Source organism: Toxotes jaculatrix, chromosome 9 (assembly GCF_017976425.1).
Source record: "Toxotes jaculatrix isolate fToxJac2 chromosome 9, fToxJac2.pri, whole genome shotgun sequence".
NCBI lineage: Eukaryota > Metazoa > Chordata > Actinopteri > Toxotidae > Toxotes > Toxotes jaculatrix.
The window spans coordinates 5,636,930-5,656,988 of NC_054402.1; the positions used below are offsets into that span (position 1 = coordinate 5,636,930).

The following is a 20,059-nucleotide window of genomic DNA, read 5'->3' on the forward strand; positions in this document are numbered from 1 at the left end:
ATGCATTTAGGGGTTACAATAAGCTGCTCACACAACCTATGTGCTTGTGTTCTACAGGAGGGCAGTTGCATTGCAATACAGCAGTCTCCATGAATGGGCACCACAGCTGGATGAGACAGATCATCAACTGGAAAGCATGAAGAACCAGTATTCTGAGTCCTTCCCATGTCGACTGTCCTCTCCTGATGCAATGTTGGTCACTTTCATTATTTTACTGATGTGTCTTTGCTCTCCTTTATTACTTTAAAATGGGAGAATATTATGATGCCAAACAAAATTAAGAAGTAAAACTACAACTGATTCATATTTGACCAAACATGACAGCCACATATTGCTGATAATAATCTCCAACCCTATTTTTAATCTGGAGAACAGTTAATGTATTATTCTATAGAAAGCATTTGTTTTATTTGCTTTTACGTTGCATTTTGTGTAAACCTTGGCCACAGTCTTTCACCAAACACTCTGAGGTGGGGCATGTTGTGAAGTTACAATATGAATTTATATTAAAATATTCATTACAAAGTGACAGTGCTGCAGACATGCTCTGTCATTTCAGATATATATTAATAAATTCAAGTCAATAACGAAGTTGAACAGAAATTGATTTATATGTGGGAAACTGATTTACTTGCATTTTTTACGGTTTACTTTAACTTTATTTGTGAACAAGGAAAATAAGTGCTAGCTTTTCATCTCAAGAAAAAAAAAACATCATTGAGGCCACAAATGATACAACTCAAAACTCTCAGGCAGAGGCTCAACATTATGGAGTTTAAGTAAATGACTTTAATAATGTGAATGACATTAATGAATATAGTTGAAATGAATCTGAAGTAGAGCAGCTTCTATGACTGGCCACCACAGCTGGATGAGACAGAGCAGCAGCTGGAAACCATGAAGAACCATTGTTCTGTTGCCTTTTTATTCTTTTCTGCTGTAGCTTGGGAGACTTTAATAATTTTAAAAGTTCATTAGCAAATATCCATATTATGAACATATGTGTCACTGTTTGACAGTGAAATGATCTAGCTTCTCAGTCTAATATGCAGCGTGAACACAGTGACGTGTACTAGAGAAATTAATAACATGCTACAATTTCCATCCAAAGCCATAAATGTGCTGCACTATGTACATAAACTTTATGACTGACAGCTACCAAGCACCTCACTCAGTATCATTATAATGTTATGCAGGACCTGATACGTATTCATCAGTAGTTATACTGTGATTTTGTAGAAAAACACCCAGAGGCCTGCTGGGTCATTATCCGTAAGCACTGTCACATCAAGGTCAGTTCAACATCCACAGCTTTCACAGAAAAAACATTGCACACAGAAAGTGAGTAACTGTTAATCTAATTAGTCACATATTGTTTCTTTTGTACAAGGCAACGTTTTTCAGTGCATGATAAAAAACTTCATCTCTGAGGCCATAAATGAGAGGACTTAGACATCTTGGTGCAAGATAAAACACTACAAAGTTTAAGTACCTTACAATTTCATATAAACTATAATTGACCTGAAGCACAGCAGCATCTATGAATGGACACCACATCTGGATGAAACAGAGCAGCAGCTGAAAACCATGAAGAAGAACGGTTCTGAGCCCTTTCCTTGATGATTTTTTATCCTCTCCTGATGCAGCTTTTGCCACTTTCATTATTTTAATGTAGGAGAAAACAATCATTATGCACAAAATTAGAAACTGGAATTGATATACAGCTGATCTAAGATGATGCTGCCATGCCTGTAATAAAACTAACTCCACTAAACACACCCAGTATTTTGTGTAGAAGCTAAGGGATGCTGATACAAAGATGGTGGAAAGAATCACAATGCAGGGCACAGAGCTGAGACCATGAATGATGAGAATGCCGTGCATAGTATTGCGTGTGGAGCACAGGTCTCCATGGCGCAGGGGCATGCAAATGGCCACATAGCGCTCCAGGGTCATTGCTGTCAGAGTAACTGGTGTTACAGTAAGATACAGAAATGGCACAACACAGATAATGATACATAACCAAACTTGAATGTTTATATGAAAATATATGAAAACGAGAAGGATATCGGTCACAAATAATAACAAGCTATCAGACAGTAACGTAACACCAAATAATATGTAGCGAGCAGTTGTATAGAAATATTCCTTTTGGAAAAAGGTTACGATGAGCAACAAGTTGATGGAAAGAAAAAGCATCACCAGGAACTGCAGAGAAAAGAACCTGATATTTCGGTTTAAGAAATCATCACCAGCCAGCGAATTGTTAGCAGCCATATATCTTGATTTCTGTTTTCTAAGCAAACACATGCGTTTAAGGCACGGGCAAAAATTTTGTGGTATCACTTTGTGATTGATTTCTATTGTCAATAGAAATCAGATTATTCTTACAAAATGATCAGAGTTAAGTTCAGATGCTGGTTTAAAGACAGCTGTTTACCAAACTCTCCATGCTGTTTCAAGGGTAAAGTCTTCTGCTGAGCTCTGTGCAGCTCTCTGACAGAGGGCTGTGCATGATGACTTTAAAGACTATAACTTACTCATCCTATCAATGGCTGATGTCATCTAAACAGATCCCCACATGACCTCAACTGGCTCCTTTCAACAGGAAGGAACTGTGAGCTCCTCATCTTATCCTATCTCTAAGCCAGAGCCTACCAGAGACTACTCAAAGTCATGACCATAGGTTAGGGTTGGAACATGGATTGACTAGTAAATCAGTTCAGCACAGTGTCTGCATTATACTAGTGAGGTTGTACTAATCCAAGTATTTATCTTACACTCCATTTTACACTTTCTCTTGAACTACAGCGACTTGAACTTCGCCAGCATAACAAAGCAGTCCACCATTTTCTAATTAAGAACAATGGCCTCAGACTTACAGTTGCTAATTTTTTATCCCAGCTGCTTCACACTTGACTGCAAACCCCCCTGGTTCATGCTGAAGGCTGTGGTCTGGTGAAGTCAGTAGAACCACATTAACTGTGATTACTAGGTCCCCAAAGTGGACACTCCCCTCCGCCCACCTGTGCCTTGAGATCCTTTCTGTGATGGTGACAAGGTACAGTCTTGGCGGAGGTCAAGACTCTCTGAAAACATGTTGATTTCCTGTTGAGGATACAGACAGCTCTCATTCTGGTCTTAAGTCTAAGTTGTATTTTGTGAAAGCCTTGGCCACAGTCTTTCACCACTCTCAGACAGGGCATGCTGTGAAGTAATAAATTGAATTCACGTTAAAATATATAACATTAATTTCAGATATATTTTAGATATATTTTAATAAATTCAAGTCAATAACAAAGTTGAACGGAAATTGATTTATATGTGGGAATCTGATTTATTTGCATATTTTAAGGTTTACTTTAACTTTATTTGTGAATAAGGGAAATAAGTTCTAGCTTTTCATCTCAAGAAAAAAAAATCATCATTGAGGCCAAAAATGATGCAACTCAGAACTCTCAGACAGAGGCTTGACATTACAGAGTTTAAGTACATTATTTTAATAACCTGAATGACATTAACAAATAACATGAAATCAGCAGAAATTAATCTGAAGTAGAGCAGCTTCTATGACTGACCGCCACAGCTGGGTGAGACGGAGCAGCAGCTGGAAAGCATGCAGAACCACTGTTCTGTGTTCTCTTCATGTTGCCTTTTTATTCTTTTCTGCTGTAGCTTGGGAGACTTTCATTATTTTAAAAGTTCACAAGCAAATATCCATATTATGAACATATGTGTCACTGTTTGACTGACAGTGAAATGATCGAGCTTCTCAGTCTTATCAGCAACATGAACACAGTGACGTGTACTAGAGAAAGTAATAACATGCTACAATTTCCATCCAAAGCCATAAATGTGCTGAACTGTGTACATAAACTTTATGACTGACAGCTACCAAGCACATCACTCAATATCATTATAATGTTAAGCAGGACCTGATACGTATTCCTGAGCAATGATACTGTGGCCTTGTATAAAACCACCCAGAGGCCTGCTGGGTCATTATCCATGAGCACCATCACATTAAGGCCAGTTCAACATCCACAGCTGTTACAGAAAAAACATTTCACACAGGAAGTGAATAGCTGTTAATCTAATTAGTCACATAATGTTTCTTTTGTACAAGCCAAGGTAGGCAACGTTTTTCAGTGCATGATAGAAAACTTCATCTCTGAGGCCATAAATGAGAGGACTTAGACATCTTGGTGCAAGATAAAACACTACAAAGTTTAAGTACCTGACAATTTCATATAAACTATAATTGACCTGAAGCACAGCAGCATCTATGAATGGACACCACATCTGGATAAGACAGAGCAGCAGCTGAAAGCCATGAAGAAGAACTGTTCTGAGCCCTTTCTGTGTTGATTTTTTATCCTCTCCTGATGCAGCTTTTGCCACTTTCATTATTTTAATGTAGGAGAAAACAATGATTATGCACAAAATTAAAAACTGGAATTGATATACAGCTGATCTAAGATGATGTTGCCATGCCTGAAATAAAATCAACTCTATTAAGCACCGCCAATATTTTGTGTAGAAGCTAAGGGATGCTGATACAAAGATGGTAGAGAGGATAATAAGGCAGGGAACAGAGCTGAGACCATGAATGATGAGAATGCCGTGCATAGTATTGCGTGTGGAGCACAGGTCTCCATGGCGCAGGGGCATGCAGATGGCCACATAGCGCTCCAAGGTCATTGCTGTCAGAGTAACTGGTGTTACAGTAAGATACAGAAGTGGCACAAAGCATACAATGATACATAACCAACCTTGAATGTCAATTTTAAAATGGACGAAGATGAGAAGGATATTTGTCACAATTAACATCAAACTATCAGACAATAATGTAACAGCAAATAAGATGTAGCGAGCAGATGTGTAGAAATATTCCTTTTGAAAAAAGGTTATCATGAGCAATGAGTTGATGGAAAGAAAAAGCATCACCAGGACCTGCAGAAGAACAAATCTGATATGTCGGCTTAAGCGATCATAATCAATCAGTGAATTGTTAGCAGCCATGTTACCTGATATCTCTTTTCTAAGAAAACACACATATGTTTGAGGCACTGCCAAAAATTCTGTAAACTGTCATTATGTTATGTCTCTGTCAATAGAAAATGAGATTATTCTGACAAAATGATCAGAGTTACGTTCAGATGCTGGTTTAAAGACAGCTGTTTACCAAACTCTCCATGCTGTTTCAAGGGTAACGTCTTCTGCTGAGCTCTGTGCAGCTCTCTGAGAGAGGGCTGTGCATGATGACTTTAAAGACTATAACATCCAAAAATAACAGAATGAAACTTTGCTCACGTCAGTGCTGTCATGGCCACTTGACTCATCCTATCAATGGCTGATGTCACCTAATCAGATCCCCAAATGACCTCAAGTGGCTCCTTTCGACAGGAAGGAACTATGAATTCATCTTATCCTATCTCTAAGCCAGAGCCCAGCCACCACACAGAGGACACTCATTTTGGTCACTTGTATTCACAGTGTCATTCATTTGGTAACTATTCAAAGCTCATGACCATAGGTTAGTGTTGGAACATGGATTGACTAGTAAATCAGTTCAGCACAATGTCCAATATTACTGCTGAGGTTGCCTGGCCTGGTAAAGTCAGTAGAACCACATGAACTGCGATTCTGAGGTCCCCAAAATGGACACTCCCCTCCACCCACCTGTACCTTGTTTCCATGATAATCACAACTGGTGACAAGGTACAATCTTGGCGGAGGCCAAGACTCACTGAAAACATGTTGATTTCAGTTTGAGGATACAGACAGAGCTCTTATTCTGGTCTTATACAGACCGGATGGCTCATAGCAATGACCCGTGTTTCCTCCAACCAGAATGACTATATTTGTCTCTACCTACTGATAAGACACATAGCATCATCTCCTGAAATTGCACGCCTAAGGTGTACTGGACCTTTGTTGTCATGGTTACAATAATAAACATAAGCATCTCATTAGCATGAGACGTAAAGCTCATGCAAACTAAAAATCAACTTTTAGTTAAGTTTAGGCAACAAAGAACTACTTGGTCAGGTTTAGAAAAAGACCATGGCTGGGGTTAAAATAAGTTCTTCCTTCAGGTTGGAGGACCTTTGCCATTATGGCCCCAATAATAATCATGAAATTAAGGACATGAAACGGTCATGGCTAAAACACACAGCGCTGACTATTAGAGTCACAGAGGAAAAGAACAGCGGTCTTCTGTGTCAAAGTCATGTGTTTTTATGTCTCATCGATCCACCAACTAACTCCTCCTAAAACAGATTTTGTCTCTATCAGGCCAGGCTCGGACCAGGGACTCAAAGGCACAACTCAACGCAGACTCAGATGAGTATAGGCAGGCAAGGGTCGTTACACGGTAGTCAGTAGAATCAGGCAAAGGTATCCACATTGATAGGCTAACTCGAGAAAACACAAGGGAAAAGCTAGATCAATAATCACAGGGAAAACACACTAGGAAAACTGCTGGAACGCTTGAGTCAAAGGATGAAGACAAACTGGCAAAGAACAAAGGGGAAGACACAACTTAAATACATGAGGGGGTGGAGAGACAATAAGAAACAGGTGCAACACATTAGGGTGGAGCCAGGTAATCAAACAGGCAGGAAACACAGGAGGGCAGGAAGTAAAGCTGAAAAGAGACAGAGGGTTAGAGCTACAAAATAAAACAGGAACACAACAAAAAGACATAACTTGAATCAAGGGCTAGACATGACAGTCTCTACGTATAATACATCACCTTACTTCCTCTTTTGCTCCCTTCGTAATCACAATGGCCGCTGGATTTGGGGATGAAGGCCATTCCTTGTTGCAGATCCTCTCCAGTTCTGTCAGGTTGGATGGTGAACATTGGTGGACAGCATTTTCAGGTCTCTCCAGAGATGCTCAATTAGGTTTAAGTCAGGGCTCTGGCTGGGCCATTCAAGAACAGTCACAGAGTGGTCCTGAAGCCACTCCATTATTTTAGCTGTGTGCTTAGGATCATTGTCTTGTTGGAAGGTGAACCTTCGGCCCAGTCTGAGGTCCTGAGCACTCTAGGAAAGGTTTCGTCCAGGATATCCCTGTACTTGGCCGCATTCATTTTTTCTTCAATTGCAACCAGTCGTCCTGTCCCTGCAGCTGAAAAACACCCTCACAGCATGATGCTGCCACCACCATGCTTCACTGTTGGGACTGTATTGGACAGGTGATGAGCAGTGCCGGGCTTTCATGTGTCTTGCACTGAGGAGAGGCTCCCCCGTTTGCTCAGTTTGGCCGGACAGCCAGCTGTAGGAAGGGTTCTGGTCGTCGCAAATGTCTTCCATTTAAGGATTATGGAGGCCACTGTGCTCTTAGGAACCTTAAGTGCAGCAGAAATTTTTTTGTAACCTTGGCCAGATCTGTGCCTTGTCACAATTCTGTCTCTGAGCTCTTCAGGCAGGTCCTTTGACCTCATGATTCTCATTTACTCTGACATGCATTGTGAGCTGTAAGGTCTTATATAGACAGGTGTGTGGCGTTCCTAATCAAGTCCAATCAGTATAATCAAACACAGCTGGACTCCAGTGAAGGTGTAGAACCATCTCAAGGATGATCAGAAGAAATGGACAGCACCCGAATTAAATATATGAGGGTCACAGCAAAGGGTCTAAATACTTATGGCCGTGTGATATTTCAGTTTTTCTTTTTTAATAAATCTGAAAAAATTTCAACAATTTTGTGTTTCTCTGTCAATGTGGGGTGCTGTGTGTATATTAATGAGGAAAAAAATGAACTTAAATGATTTTAGCAAATGGCTGCAATATAACAAAGAATGAAAAATTTAAGGGGGTCTGAATACTTTCCGTACCCACTGTATATTTAGGGGTACAAACCAGGTGTAAAGTACTACAAACTTACCTGTATAGTATGTTCATTTTTCCTATCTACCTGTATACCTGTACATACATTTAGAGGCACAATGCATCTGTATAGTATTCACCTGTATAGTATGTTCATAATACCTATTTAACTGTACAGTTTGGCCACTGTAAGTTATACATACTGTAGATACTGTATATCCTGCACTTGCTGCTTTTGCACTTCTGGTTAGATGCTAAACTGCATTTCGTTAATCTGCCCTTGTACATGTGTAACGACAATAAAGTTGAATTTAATCTAATCTAAATCTAATTACAATGCAGCAGTTTCTATGATTGGGCACCACAGCTGGATGAAACAGAATCATCAGCTGGAAAGCATGAAGAGCCACTATTCTGAGTCCATCCCATGTCGACTGTTTTCCTCTCCTGATGCAACGTTGGTCACTGTCATTATTGTACTGATGTGTCTCTGCTCTCCTTTATTACTTTAAAATGGGAGAATATGATGATACCAGGAGAACATGCAAACTCCACACAGAAGGGGTTCGAACCTGGAACCCTCTTGCTATGAGGCGACAGTGCTAACCACTGCACCACCGTGCCGCCCTAATTTCAGATATATTTTAATAAATTCAAGTCAATAACGAAGTTGAACAGAAATTGATTTATATGTGGGAAACTGATTTATTTGCATATTTTAAGGTTTACTTAAACTTTAGGGGAAATAAGTTCTAGCTTTTCATCTTAAGAAAAAAAGGCCATAAATGATGCAACTCAAAAACATTAACATTATGGAGTTTAAGTACATGACTTTAATAACCTGAATGACATTAATGAATAAATATTAAATCAGTTGAAATAAATCTGAAGTAGAGCAGCTTCTATGAATGACCACCACAGCTGGATGAGACAGAGCAGCAGCTGGAAAGCATGCAGAACCACTGTTCTGTGTTCTCATCATGTTGCCTTTTTATTCTATTCTGATGCAGCTTGGGAGACTTTCATTTTTTTTAAATTTCACTAGCAAATTATTAACATATGTGTCCCTGTTTGTCTGACAGTGAAATGATCTGTCAGTCTAATCAGCAATATGCACTCAACAACATAAACAGTGAAGAGAAAGTAATAACATGCTACAATTTCCATCCAAAGCCACAAATGTGCTGCACTATGTACATAAACTTTATGACTGGCAGCTACCAAGCACCTCACTCAGTATCATTATAATGTTATGCAGGTTTTCATCAGCAGTTATACTGTGGCTTTCTATAAAACCACCCAGAGGCCTGCTGGGTCATTATCCATGAGCACCATCACATTAAGGCCAGTTCAACATCCACAGCAGTCACAGAAAAAACATTGCACACAGGAAGTAAATAGCTGTTAATCTAATTAGTCACATAATGTTTCTTTTGTACAAGCCAAGGTAGGCAACGTTTTTCAGTGCCTGAAAAAAAACTTCATCTCTGAGGCCATAAATGAGAAGACTCAGACATCTTGGTGCAAGATAAAACACTACAAAGTTTAAGTACCTGACAATTTCATATAAAGTATAATTGACCTGAAGCACAGCAGCATCTATGAATGGGCACCACATCTGGATGAGACAGAGCAGCAGCTGAAAACCATGAAGAAGAACTGTTCTGAGCCCTTTCTGTGTTGATTTTTTATCCTCTCCTGATGCAGCTCTGGCTACTTTCATTATTTTAATATAGGAGAAAAGAATCATTATGCACAAAATTAAAAACTGGAATTGATATACAGCTGATCTAAGATGATGCTGCCATGCCTGTAATAAAACCAACTCCACTAAACACACCCAGTATTTTGTGTAGAAGCTAAGGGATGCTGATACAAAGATGGTGGAAAGGATTGCAATGCAGGGCACAGAGCTGAGACCGTGAATGATGAGAATGCCGTGCATAGTATTGCGTGTGGAGCACAGCTCTCCATGGCGCAGGGGCATGCAAATGGCCACATAGCGCTCCAGGGTCATTGCTGTCAGAGTAACTGGTGTTACAGTAAGAGACAAAAGTGGCACAACACATATAATGATACATAACCAAACTTGAATGTTCACATGAAAATAGATGAAAACGAGAAGGATATCAGTCACAAATAATAACAAGCTATCAGACAGTAATGTAACAGCAAATAATATGTAGCGAGCAGTTGTGTAGAAATATTCCTTTTGAAAAAACGTTACGATGAGCAACAAGTTGATGGAAAGAAAAAGCATCACCAGGACCTGCAGAGAAAAGAACCTGATATTTCGGTTCAAGAGATCATCATCAGCTAGGGAGTTGTTAGCAGCCATGTGTCCTGATATTGGTTCTCTAAGCAAACACACACGTTTAAGGCACTGCCAAAAATTTTGTGGTGTCACTTTGTAACTGATTTCTATTGTCAATAGAAATTAGATTATTCTGACAAAATTATCAGAGTTATGTTCCTCTGAATTGCTCAGAAGCTGGTTTAAAGACAGCTGTTTACCAAACTCTCCATGCTGTTTCAAGGGTAACGTCTTCTGCTGAGCTCTGTGCAGCTCTCTGAGAGAGGGCTGTGCATGATGACTTTAAAGACTATAACATCCAAAAATAACACAGAATGAAACTTTGCTCACGTCAGTGCTGTCATGGCCACTTGACTCGTGTCCACGATGTCATTCATTTGCTGACTACTCAAAGCTCATGACCATAGGTTAGGGTTGGATCATGTATTGACTTGTAAATCACGAGCTTCACCTTCAGGCTAAACTCCATCTTCACCACACCAGTCGAGCACAGCGCTCATTTTTAGCCTCACTCATGAACTGGAACTACTTGAACAGAGTTGTAGGAACTCACCCTAAGAGTGCAGTCCACCATTCTCCAGCTAAGAGCCACAACTAAAGGTGTTGATTCTCATCCTGGCTGCCTGAAAACTGCGCTGGCTCATGCTGAAGGTTAGGGTCTGGTGAAGTCAGCAGAAGCACAATAACAGTGATTCTGAGGTCCCCAAACTGGACACTCTCCTCTCTCCGGCTGTGCCTTGAGAGAGTGCCTCCTTAAGATTACAAAGGTTGTGTGGTGAGAGCAGCATGTTAGCAGAGCTGCAGCAGCTTCAGGCCTCTACAGAGGATATGTTTGGGTACAATATTGTGTGTAGGCCACCCGCCTTTCGCAGGTGGCAAGACTCTGTATAATTTGCCACTCTGAAGTAAAGTCATTTTTTAATCAAAAACTTCTAGACCGACTCTCATTTTCTCAAACTTAAACTTCAGATATCAGATTTTTCATCTGTAGCAAGCCATTTGATAAACTTCAACTCCAAGTATGGATAGGAAACCATGTCTCAGCCTAATTTAATGTTTACATTTGAAAAGGAGAAGCCTGCAGAGGGGTCCTAAATGTGCATTTGATGGCTATGTATGTGATATCATGCTAGTGCACCACCATGTGATGAAATAAAACAGACTGAGGCTAAAGTTGTCACAATAAAAAGTTCACATCCTCACCGGTGGATAATAGTTACAGAGGACGTTATTTATAATATTTTCACATAATCAATACAAGGCCATTCATGTGGATTTGTTGAATGGTGCAGTTTCTCTAAAAATCACCCACATATGAATTACAGTAGTGAAGATGCCACTGATGATGTTGGAAGACTCAGGGTAAAAATGTATGTACTTTAAAATTTCACCCAAATTTGATTTTCTTGATCATATATTACCCATGAATACTGCAGCAGGTGTTCACTATAGCTATATAACATTCAAAATCAAAATCTGTAAATTGGGTCTGACTTGTTCAGAAAAAGGCAAATATATTGTAATGTACAATAAGTAACAAGTGAAGGATGAAGGTTGAAGGTAATATACGTTAATGTTTGAATGACATAAGAACAGCAATAAACATTAGTATTTAATTAAGAACAAGAGCAACAGGTCATGACACCAATTTATCAAACAAAAGAAATCTGCACATTATTTTTTACGCAGTGAAATCCAAAAGGGACATTGTGTTTCAATGCAAGAACAAACTTTTCATCTCTGAGCCCATATATGAGAGGACTCAGACATCTTGGAGAAAGAAAAAACATTATGTAATTAAAGTACCTGACATCAATGAATAACCTGAAGTTAATCCTAAGTACAGCAGTTTCTATGAATGGACACCACAGCTGGATGAGACAGAGAAGCAACTGGAAACCATGAAGAAGAACTGTTCTGAGCCCTTTCCATGTTGACTTTTTATCCTCTCTTGACGCATCTTTGGCCACTTTCATTATTTCAATGTAGGCAAAAATGATGGTGGCAGACATGATTAGGAAGTAGCACTGATACACACCTAATTTAACATTATCCTGCCATCGGAGAAAGACAAACTTGTCCATGGAGCATATGCTGTATTGGGTAAACAAGCTCTGTGGGGCTGATGCAAAGAAGACAGAGAGAATGACAATGATTGGTACAGAGCTGAGGCCATGAATGATGAGGATACAGTGCAAAGTGCTATGTGTGGAGCACAGCTCTCCATGGCGCAGGGGCATGCAAATGGCCACATAGCGCTCCACAGTCATTGCTGTCAGAGTAACTGGTGTTACAAAAGTGAATAGAACTAAAATAATATAGATAATGACACACAAGCCAATTTGCATAGTGAAACCAAAATAGCTCAAGATGAGAAGGCTATCAGACATGAGTAGTATCAGGCTATCAGACAGTAGTGTAACAGCAAATAAGATGTAGCGCATTGTTGTGTAGAAATACACCTTTGAAAAAATGGTCACAATGAGCAAGAAGTTGATGCAAAGGAAAATCATTACCAGAAACTGCACTATAAGAACCCGGTCACTGAACTGCCACCGCAAGGACTCGCCACCAGCAGCCGAGTCGTTATCTGCCATACTATATATAGAAAATGTTTTAGATACTACTAAAAGTCAGCTGATATACCTTCTAATATCAACACACAGTAAGATGTCAGTCTTAGCCAAGTCCAGTGTCAAGCTTATTTTCAGCAATAATAACTTCAAATACAGCTATTTACCCAGTCTACAACTCTGCAGTAGTGTCATATTGTGGCACATTATTTGGCTCTCCTGAGCTCATTGCAGCCTTCTGAGAGAGGATTGTGCATGTCTTTATAAGTGTGACTAGAGCATCCCAGAGTAACACCAAATGAAACCACCAAGCTCACCACATTGTAGTCACTGCTCTTTAACTGGGCTTGTCCCTCGCTGAATATTTATAGTTGGATGTTAGATACAGTGAGTCCTATGGAGTCTCTAGAGTGATCTCAGCAGGTCTACCAAATACGTTTTCACACAGAGTTAAAGTGTAAGAGTTTTTTTTTTTTGTTTTGTTTTGTTTTTATTATTAAGTTGTCCATGCATGTGTGAAGGTCAGATGGGTGGATGGGTATGTAGCACCTCTGACCCTTATGTCCTATCACAGACATGCATGTTAACTTTTTTTTTTTTTTGTAAATTTAAAAAGACCCATATCTTTTCATGCCAAAAACTGGCATAAAGTGGCAATTTTCTAGGTTTATAATTTTATATACATAGTATACATAGAATACATAGTCATGTGTTGGTGGCAGGATTTCTTGCTAAAGTTTGTGTCATGCTTTAAGTTCATTTGCAGCTAATATAGGGTTTCAACAGTCTAAGCTTCCCAAATCCAGTAGGCATCTTTGTGCTGGGAGTCATGTGTACATTCACAGCTCCACTGCAAAGAGAGAGTATAAAGAATCACTGAGAGACAATCTCAAGCTGCCAAGAGTGGAGAGTCTACTTTTTGTTGCCTCAGGATTTTATGCATGTTCTTGTCCAGATGTGATTATTTTTTGGCTGTAACCTTCATTGCACACTGAGGCAGACTGCATTGGGTTGAGAGTCATTTTAGGTCTGCATGGTCAAAACAAGACTAAGAGCAATACAACAGCAGCAACTCTGTGAGGCTGTACACAGCTGTGAGCTTAATGCTAACACACTCCCAGTGACAATGTTAACATGCTTAACTCTTCTATTTCTGTGCCTACACTTTCTCTGCCACTGCATTGTGTAGAAAATGGTAAAACGTGTTAATGATAGCTAGAATGTGCTGTGTAACAGCTATGCAAACTGTATTTAACACACTGCTCAAAGGTCCCACTGCAGAGGGTCATTTCAGGAGAAGACCATGGCAAAAACAGCTGAGTTGCATCAGGGGGTTAAAGTGTACAAGAATTGGCTCAGTAATGGGCTGGGTGAAAAATGTTATGTAACAAAGGTTCTTTTAAAATGCCTTCACAGTCAGTTGAAAGGTGGTGCCAGTAGTGCAGTAGTCCCTGGGAGAAACTGTAATAGCACTTTCTGGCCTTTAACTTTCATTGCACAGCCACAAATCCAGAGTATGGTGCATATCAGCATTTAGTTTGAAGATAGTTATCACTGTCAAAATAAATGATATTTTTTGGAAGCGGTTTTAAACGTTAGTACAATCACATGACATTTAGTATAGCAAAGGCTATTTTAACACATGACTTGACACAAACGTGATGAAGTTTGTTGGCAATGCGAATTGAGAACTGAGTTTAATATATTGTAAACAAATGTACAGGGAGTGGGGTGGGATATTCATTAGTGCAATGTAATCACACACGTTCTAAGATAATGTCAACAACCCCAGACACATTTATGATATTTTAGCAGTTTTGTTGTTATTGCAAAAGGATCAACGGAATCATTTCAGCTGCATTTTTCTGTAATATAATAACAAGATAAGTAAGGCCCATGGAAAACATATTATTTTAGTAGCGTAACATCATGACTTAAATTTGTCATGAAAAGAACTCTGATATTTCTTATACAAGCCACAGAGAGCATAGTATTTCAGTGCATGGAAAAAGATTTCATCCCTGAGACCATAAATGAGAGGACTCAGACATCTTGGAGCAAGAATAAAAGTTACATAGTTAAAGTACCTGACATTAATGAATAACATGAAATTAGTCTGAAGTACAGCAGCTTCTATGAATGGACACCAAAGCTGGATGAGACAGAGGAGCAGCTGGAAACCATGAAGAAGAACTGTTCTGAGCCCTTTCCATGTTGACTTTTTACTCTCTCCTGATGCAGCTCTGGCCACTTTCATAATTTTAACATATGAGAACACAATGGTGATACACATGATCAAGAAGTAGAACTCACTTATAGCTGACCTAATATGACCCTGCCAAGTGTGAAGGATGAACATCTCCACAGAGCATATTCCACTCTTGGTGTAGAAGCTGTGGGTCGCAGATGCAAAGAAGATGGAGAGAACAACAATGCAGGGCACAGAGCTGAGGCCATGAATGATGAGAATGCCATGCAGAGCACTGCGTGTGGAGCACAGCTCTCCGTGGCGCAGTGGCATGCAAATGGCCACGTAGCGCTCCAGGGTCATTGCTGTCAGAGTAACTGGTGTTACAAAGGTGTACAGAGACAAGACAATATACATAATAAGGCACAGCCACATTTGTATTGTAAAATGAAAGTAGCTCAAAATGAGCAGGATATCAGTCATGAGTAAAAATACACTATCAGACAGTAGTGTAATAGCAAATAAAATGTAACGCATAGTTGTGTAGAAGAAATCCCTCATTAAAAAAGTTGTCATTAGCAAAAAGTTGATGCACAGGAAAAGTGACACCAGCACCTGAACTAAAATGACCCGATCATTGATCTTGTATACTGAAGAGTTATTGGTTGCCATGTACTGTTTCTGTTATAAACAAATTTACAAAGTTATTAGATACTACGCCAGTTCATTTACCTTTAAAGACAGATGTCAAGAACTCAAGAACTCAGCTGCAACTAAACCGCATCTGGAAATATAATCCAAAATATTTGTATAAACCAGATCCCCAGATTTTCTGTGGCATAAGGCTAAAATAGTTTCAATTTTAATCAATGGAAGGAATTGGTGTTGACAAAAGCAAGCACAATAAACATCATTATAGTATCGCATGTACTTACAGTAACTTAGGAATATATCAACAACCCAAAGGACGTAACAGTCAGTTTACTAAACCATCCGTGGAGTAACTTGGCATTCAGTTCCATTAACGAAAAATCCTCTGCTGAGCTCTGTGCAGCCTTCTGAGCAAGGGCTGGGTATGAAGACTTTATAGGGACAATTCTAACACCAGGGGGACATCAAATAAATGTGTCCATCACAATGTCGTCATCACTAACACACGCAACAGTGACAATAGTTACTCACTTTGAGTTAATAGATGTTCTGAGCTGCCACATACCAAGGTCGGGTAAAAATCCAGCCTTCAAGAGGGGGCAGAGATGCAATAATTAATATTTGGGGAAAGCGGTGCATATTCTCTGCTGGAAGACCTTCATAGCACTGCACACATGAAAAGTGTTCACATCAAAAGTGACAAAAAGATGTGTGCAAAGAATGAAGAAAGAGAGGTAGAGAGAGAAGTTAAAACCCTATCAACTGCCACAATCCTGGCCAATCACTGTGTAAAGTTGGGATGACTGTAGGATTGTTTTGGAAGTATATAATATGTAATATATAATATTATTTACAGAAGCCCAACATTAACATATGAGCAAGAACTATATTGATGTATGCTGCTGCCTTTAGACTAATTTGATAAGACTCTGTCACTCAATGATAGTATATAACTGAATACCGCTTAATAATAACAGTATTTGTTTCTGAGCAATTAAACAGCACAACAGCCTTTAGAAATGGTAACACCACATCTGGATGGCACAGAGGCGCAGCTGGAGAAACTCCTCTGAACCCTTTCCATTCTGTCATTTTTCTCTCTCCTGATTCAGCTTCGTAAAGGCTTGTTCATCTCGTGTTTGAAGAATCCTGACAGCATGTATGACTTTTTAATCTTTTTATGGGGCCTGGTAGTTTTCATGTGGGAAAACATACAATTTTACAAATAGTGCTGATTTTTTTTTTTTTTTTTTTTGGCCTCTTGGGCACAGCAGAAACAAATTGTAAAGGATGTGAGAGTGAACCACAACAGTAAAGTAATGGCCAAATGGTTAAATAATGAGCTGAAACTCACTATGGAGCTATTTTGAGCTGTGGGGAGCTGCAGATTTAAGTGGTAATTCTTTGTGGGGTTATTACAACAAGTGACCCCTTTAAGGGTCATTATAAGGCTGTTTTAGTGTAAAGTATTGATTATAGTCAGGTTTATGGCCATGACATTGGTAAATACAATGAGCAGATCCAAAACCAGTGCTCTTATTTTCAGCAAGTGAACACTACTTAGAATTGAATAAGGCCATTCTCCTATGTGTAAGATAAAGTGATATAATTACACACAACGTCTCAGCTAAAAGCAGAAGATTTGATTTACCATTCATTTAGTGACAAGAGCCAGTCAACAAATGAGGACAGAAGTAACTAGTGTGGATAGCAATTGAAGCTGTGTTGAAGAGGGTCAGGGAGGACATACACTATAATGACACAATATGATTTGTTACTAAGTTTTAACGTCACAGAAATCAAATATAATCAACATGGTACAGATGCAAGCAAAAACTTTGTAAATGCAGTCTTCTCAGAGATGCATCAATACAAGAAAAGAGAGTATCTCTTCTAGTATTCTCTTTTTCTCTATCTAACGTTTTTTTTTACTGAACCGTGTAACAGATCCAACAAGCAAATAATACAAGTTATGACAGATATAACAAACATTACACTTTTTCAAAAAGGTGAAAGGTTATTAGAATTTTTGTGAGTGAAACATAAAAAGAGAAACAGGCATTACATGGTGAAATTACTAAAAGAATCAACAATGTAACACCAGGCCTACATAAAGAGGTCAAGACAGCATTTCCCATATACCATGTGGATGAAGGTAGCTTCATTTCTGAGGCAAAAGTAGGGCTCTAACTCGTCATGTGAAAATATGTTTCTTATACAAGCCACAGAGAGCATAGTATTTCAGTGCAAGAAAAAACTTTTCATCCCTGAGGCCATAAATGAGAGGACTCAGACATCTTGGGGCAAGAATAAAAGTTACATAGTTAAAGTACCTGACATTAATGAATAACATGAAATTAATCTGAAGTACAGCAGCTTCTATGAATGGACACCACAGCTGGATGAGACAGAGGAGCAGCTGGAAACCATGAAGAAGAACTGTTCTGAGGCCTTTCCATGTTGACTTTTTATCCTCTCCTGATGCAGCTCTGGCCACTTTCATAATTTTAACATATGAGAACACAATGGTGAAACACATGATCAAGAAGTAGAACTCACTTATAGCCGACCTAATATGAGCCTGCCAGTTGTGAAGGACGAACATCTCCACAGAGCACACCTTGTATTGGATGTAGAAGCTAAGGGATGTTGATGCCAATAAGGTGCAGAGAAAAACAATGCAGGGCACGGAGCTGAGGCCATGAATGATGAGGATACTGCGCATAGTATTGCGTGTGGAGCACAGCTCTCCATGGCGCAGGGGCATGCAAATGGCCACATAGCGCTCCAAGGTCATTGCTGTCAGAGTAACTGGTGTTACAAACGTGTATACAGATGTCAAAATGTAGAAAATGAGACATAACCACATTTTCATGGTCAAACTGAAATAGCTAAAGATGAGCAAGGAATTTGTTGCAAGTAAAATCAGACAATCAGAGAGTAATGTAATGGCAAATAATATGTAACGCATGGTTGTGTAGAAGAAATCCTTCCTAAAAAAGGTTGTGATCAGGAAAATGTTGATGCAAAGGAAAATTGCTACAAAAACCTGAACTAAAATTAGCCGGTAGTTAATGCTTCGCATTAAGAGTTCACCGCCTGTCAAAGAGATGTTGTAAGCCATATATTTCTCAGTTGTAAGCAAATTCACAAGATTTTAAATGACACTGACACCTGCCTTTCCTGTTTTGATTAGGTGAAATAAGTTCAATATGCAGGACCTCCAAGCTGCAACCACTAGAATTTTCATTGACCAAAACAAACAATTCGCACCAGGAGCATACGACATATAACAGATTGACAAAAATGTATCAACAGATCAAATGTTATAGAATCTTTCATTTTACTAAACCGTCCCTGGTGTAACATGACAGGGTGGTACACTGATGAATATCCTCTGCTGAGCTCTGTGCAGCCTTCTGAGCAAGGGCTGTGCATGAATACTTTATAGGGACAACTCCAACACAAGGGGAACGTCAGATGAATGTTTACTTACCACTGTGTCGCCAGTTACTGCTAATGCATTTCATATGCCATTGTAATTACATCATGTGTTGGAAAGATTTTTTTTGTGTGTCCTTAATAGTAGGCTCTTCCATATAACTTTTCTGACAGATTTACAAGTAAACAACAACTATTGCATGGACTGCCATGACAGACACTCATTGCCCTCCACAGGATGGATCCTGATGACCCTGGTGATCCACTGATTTTTCCTTTAGTTGCATCATGATGTTGAAATCTGTGGTTTTGAGTTAAACGTCTGATGGACTTAAAAGTGTGAAGGACTGCAATGAAATTTAGCATTCATGCCGCCCTCGGGATGAGCAGTGATTTTGGTGAACCCTTGAGTTTCCATTTAGTGCCATGAGCAGGTCAAAATCTCGATGGGCCCAACACCTTGGTTCATGACTGAATACTTACTAAACTGATGGCATTGTTCACCAGCCTCAGTGTTTAGTGAGACGTATAGTAGAAGTATTAGCATGCTAACTAAAATTAGTGCTAATACTAAAGAAAATGGTGAGCATGGTATACCTTCTCATCAGCACTGCTTTACTTAAGGCAAAATTTTTCAACTATTTTACCTTAAAGTAACAGCTTCCAAATCATTTTGATTTTGACACTGACTTTTAATTGGGAGAACAATACCATTTTCCCACAGTTCAGTGAAAATTTGCAACTTTGCACGTAATCAGTGCAGTGTGTGTTCACGGTGTATGTCTCCACAGCTCCTCAGCTCCATGGTCAGCTTTTTACTCCACCTTCAAATGCAGCCATTCTGAACTGCAGTTCTGCAATTCTGACACATTGCAACGACACATTGTGCAAACTAGTTCTTGTCCAGCGTGTGAAATAGGATTAATACCGTTTGGTTTCGATTTTGGGAGAGATAATGTAATTGAAATGCTTTGTGTTTTACACTCATCTTATTATCTTTGACATCCTTTATATGTTTTATAGTGTAAGAGATTTTTCCTTAAGTCATGCTCAC

General features: G+C 39.3%; 6 protein-coding genes across 6 annotated transcripts; all 6 read right to left on the reverse strand.

The window, feature by feature from the left end:
* Nucleotides 1–1,365: 1,365 nt before the first annotated feature.
* Nucleotides 1,366–2,277, reverse strand: LOC121187304 (odorant receptor 131-2-like). The gene has a single exon (XM_041046488.1). The coding sequence runs from the start codon at nt 2,275–2,277 to the stop codon at nt 1,366–1,368; it is 912 nt and encodes a 303-aa protein (XP_040902422.1).
* A 1,824-nt stretch (nt 2,278–4,101) lies between these two features.
* On the reverse strand, nt 4,102–5,022 carry LOC121187305 (odorant receptor 131-2-like). The gene has a single exon (XM_041046489.1). The coding sequence runs from the start codon at nt 5,020–5,022 to the stop codon at nt 4,102–4,104; it is 921 nt and encodes a 306-aa protein (XP_040902423.1).
* Nucleotides 5,023–9,255: 4,233 nt separating this feature from the next.
* On the reverse strand, nt 9,256–10,529 carry LOC121187309 (odorant receptor 131-2-like). Its single transcript, XM_041046492.1, has 2 exons — nt 10,503–10,529; nt 9,256–10,107 (listed from the first exon to the last, which is right to left on the reverse strand). Exons 1-2 carry the CDS (start codon nt 10,527–10,529, stop codon nt 9,256–9,258), a joined length of 879 nt encoding a protein of 292 aa, XP_040902426.1.
* Nucleotides 10,530–11,804: 1,275 nt separating this feature from the next.
* Nucleotides 11,805–12,749, reverse strand: LOC121187310 (odorant receptor 131-2-like). The gene has a single exon (XM_041046493.1). It carries the CDS (start codon nt 12,747–12,749, stop codon nt 11,805–11,807), a length of 945 nt encoding a protein of 314 aa, XP_040902427.1.
* A 1,903-nt stretch (nt 12,750–14,652) lies between these two features.
* Nucleotides 14,653–15,585, reverse strand: LOC121187311 (odorant receptor 131-2-like). The gene has a single exon (XM_041046494.1). The coding sequence runs from the start codon at nt 15,583–15,585 to the stop codon at nt 14,653–14,655; it is 933 nt and encodes a 310-aa protein (XP_040902428.1).
* A 2,173-nt stretch (nt 15,586–17,758) lies between these two features.
* LOC121187313 (odorant receptor 131-2-like) lies at nt 17,759–18,688 on the reverse strand. Its single transcript, XM_041046496.1, has one exon. It carries the CDS (start codon nt 18,686–18,688, stop codon nt 17,759–17,761), a length of 930 nt encoding a protein of 309 aa, XP_040902430.1.
* Nucleotides 18,689–20,059: the final 1,371 nt, after the last annotated feature.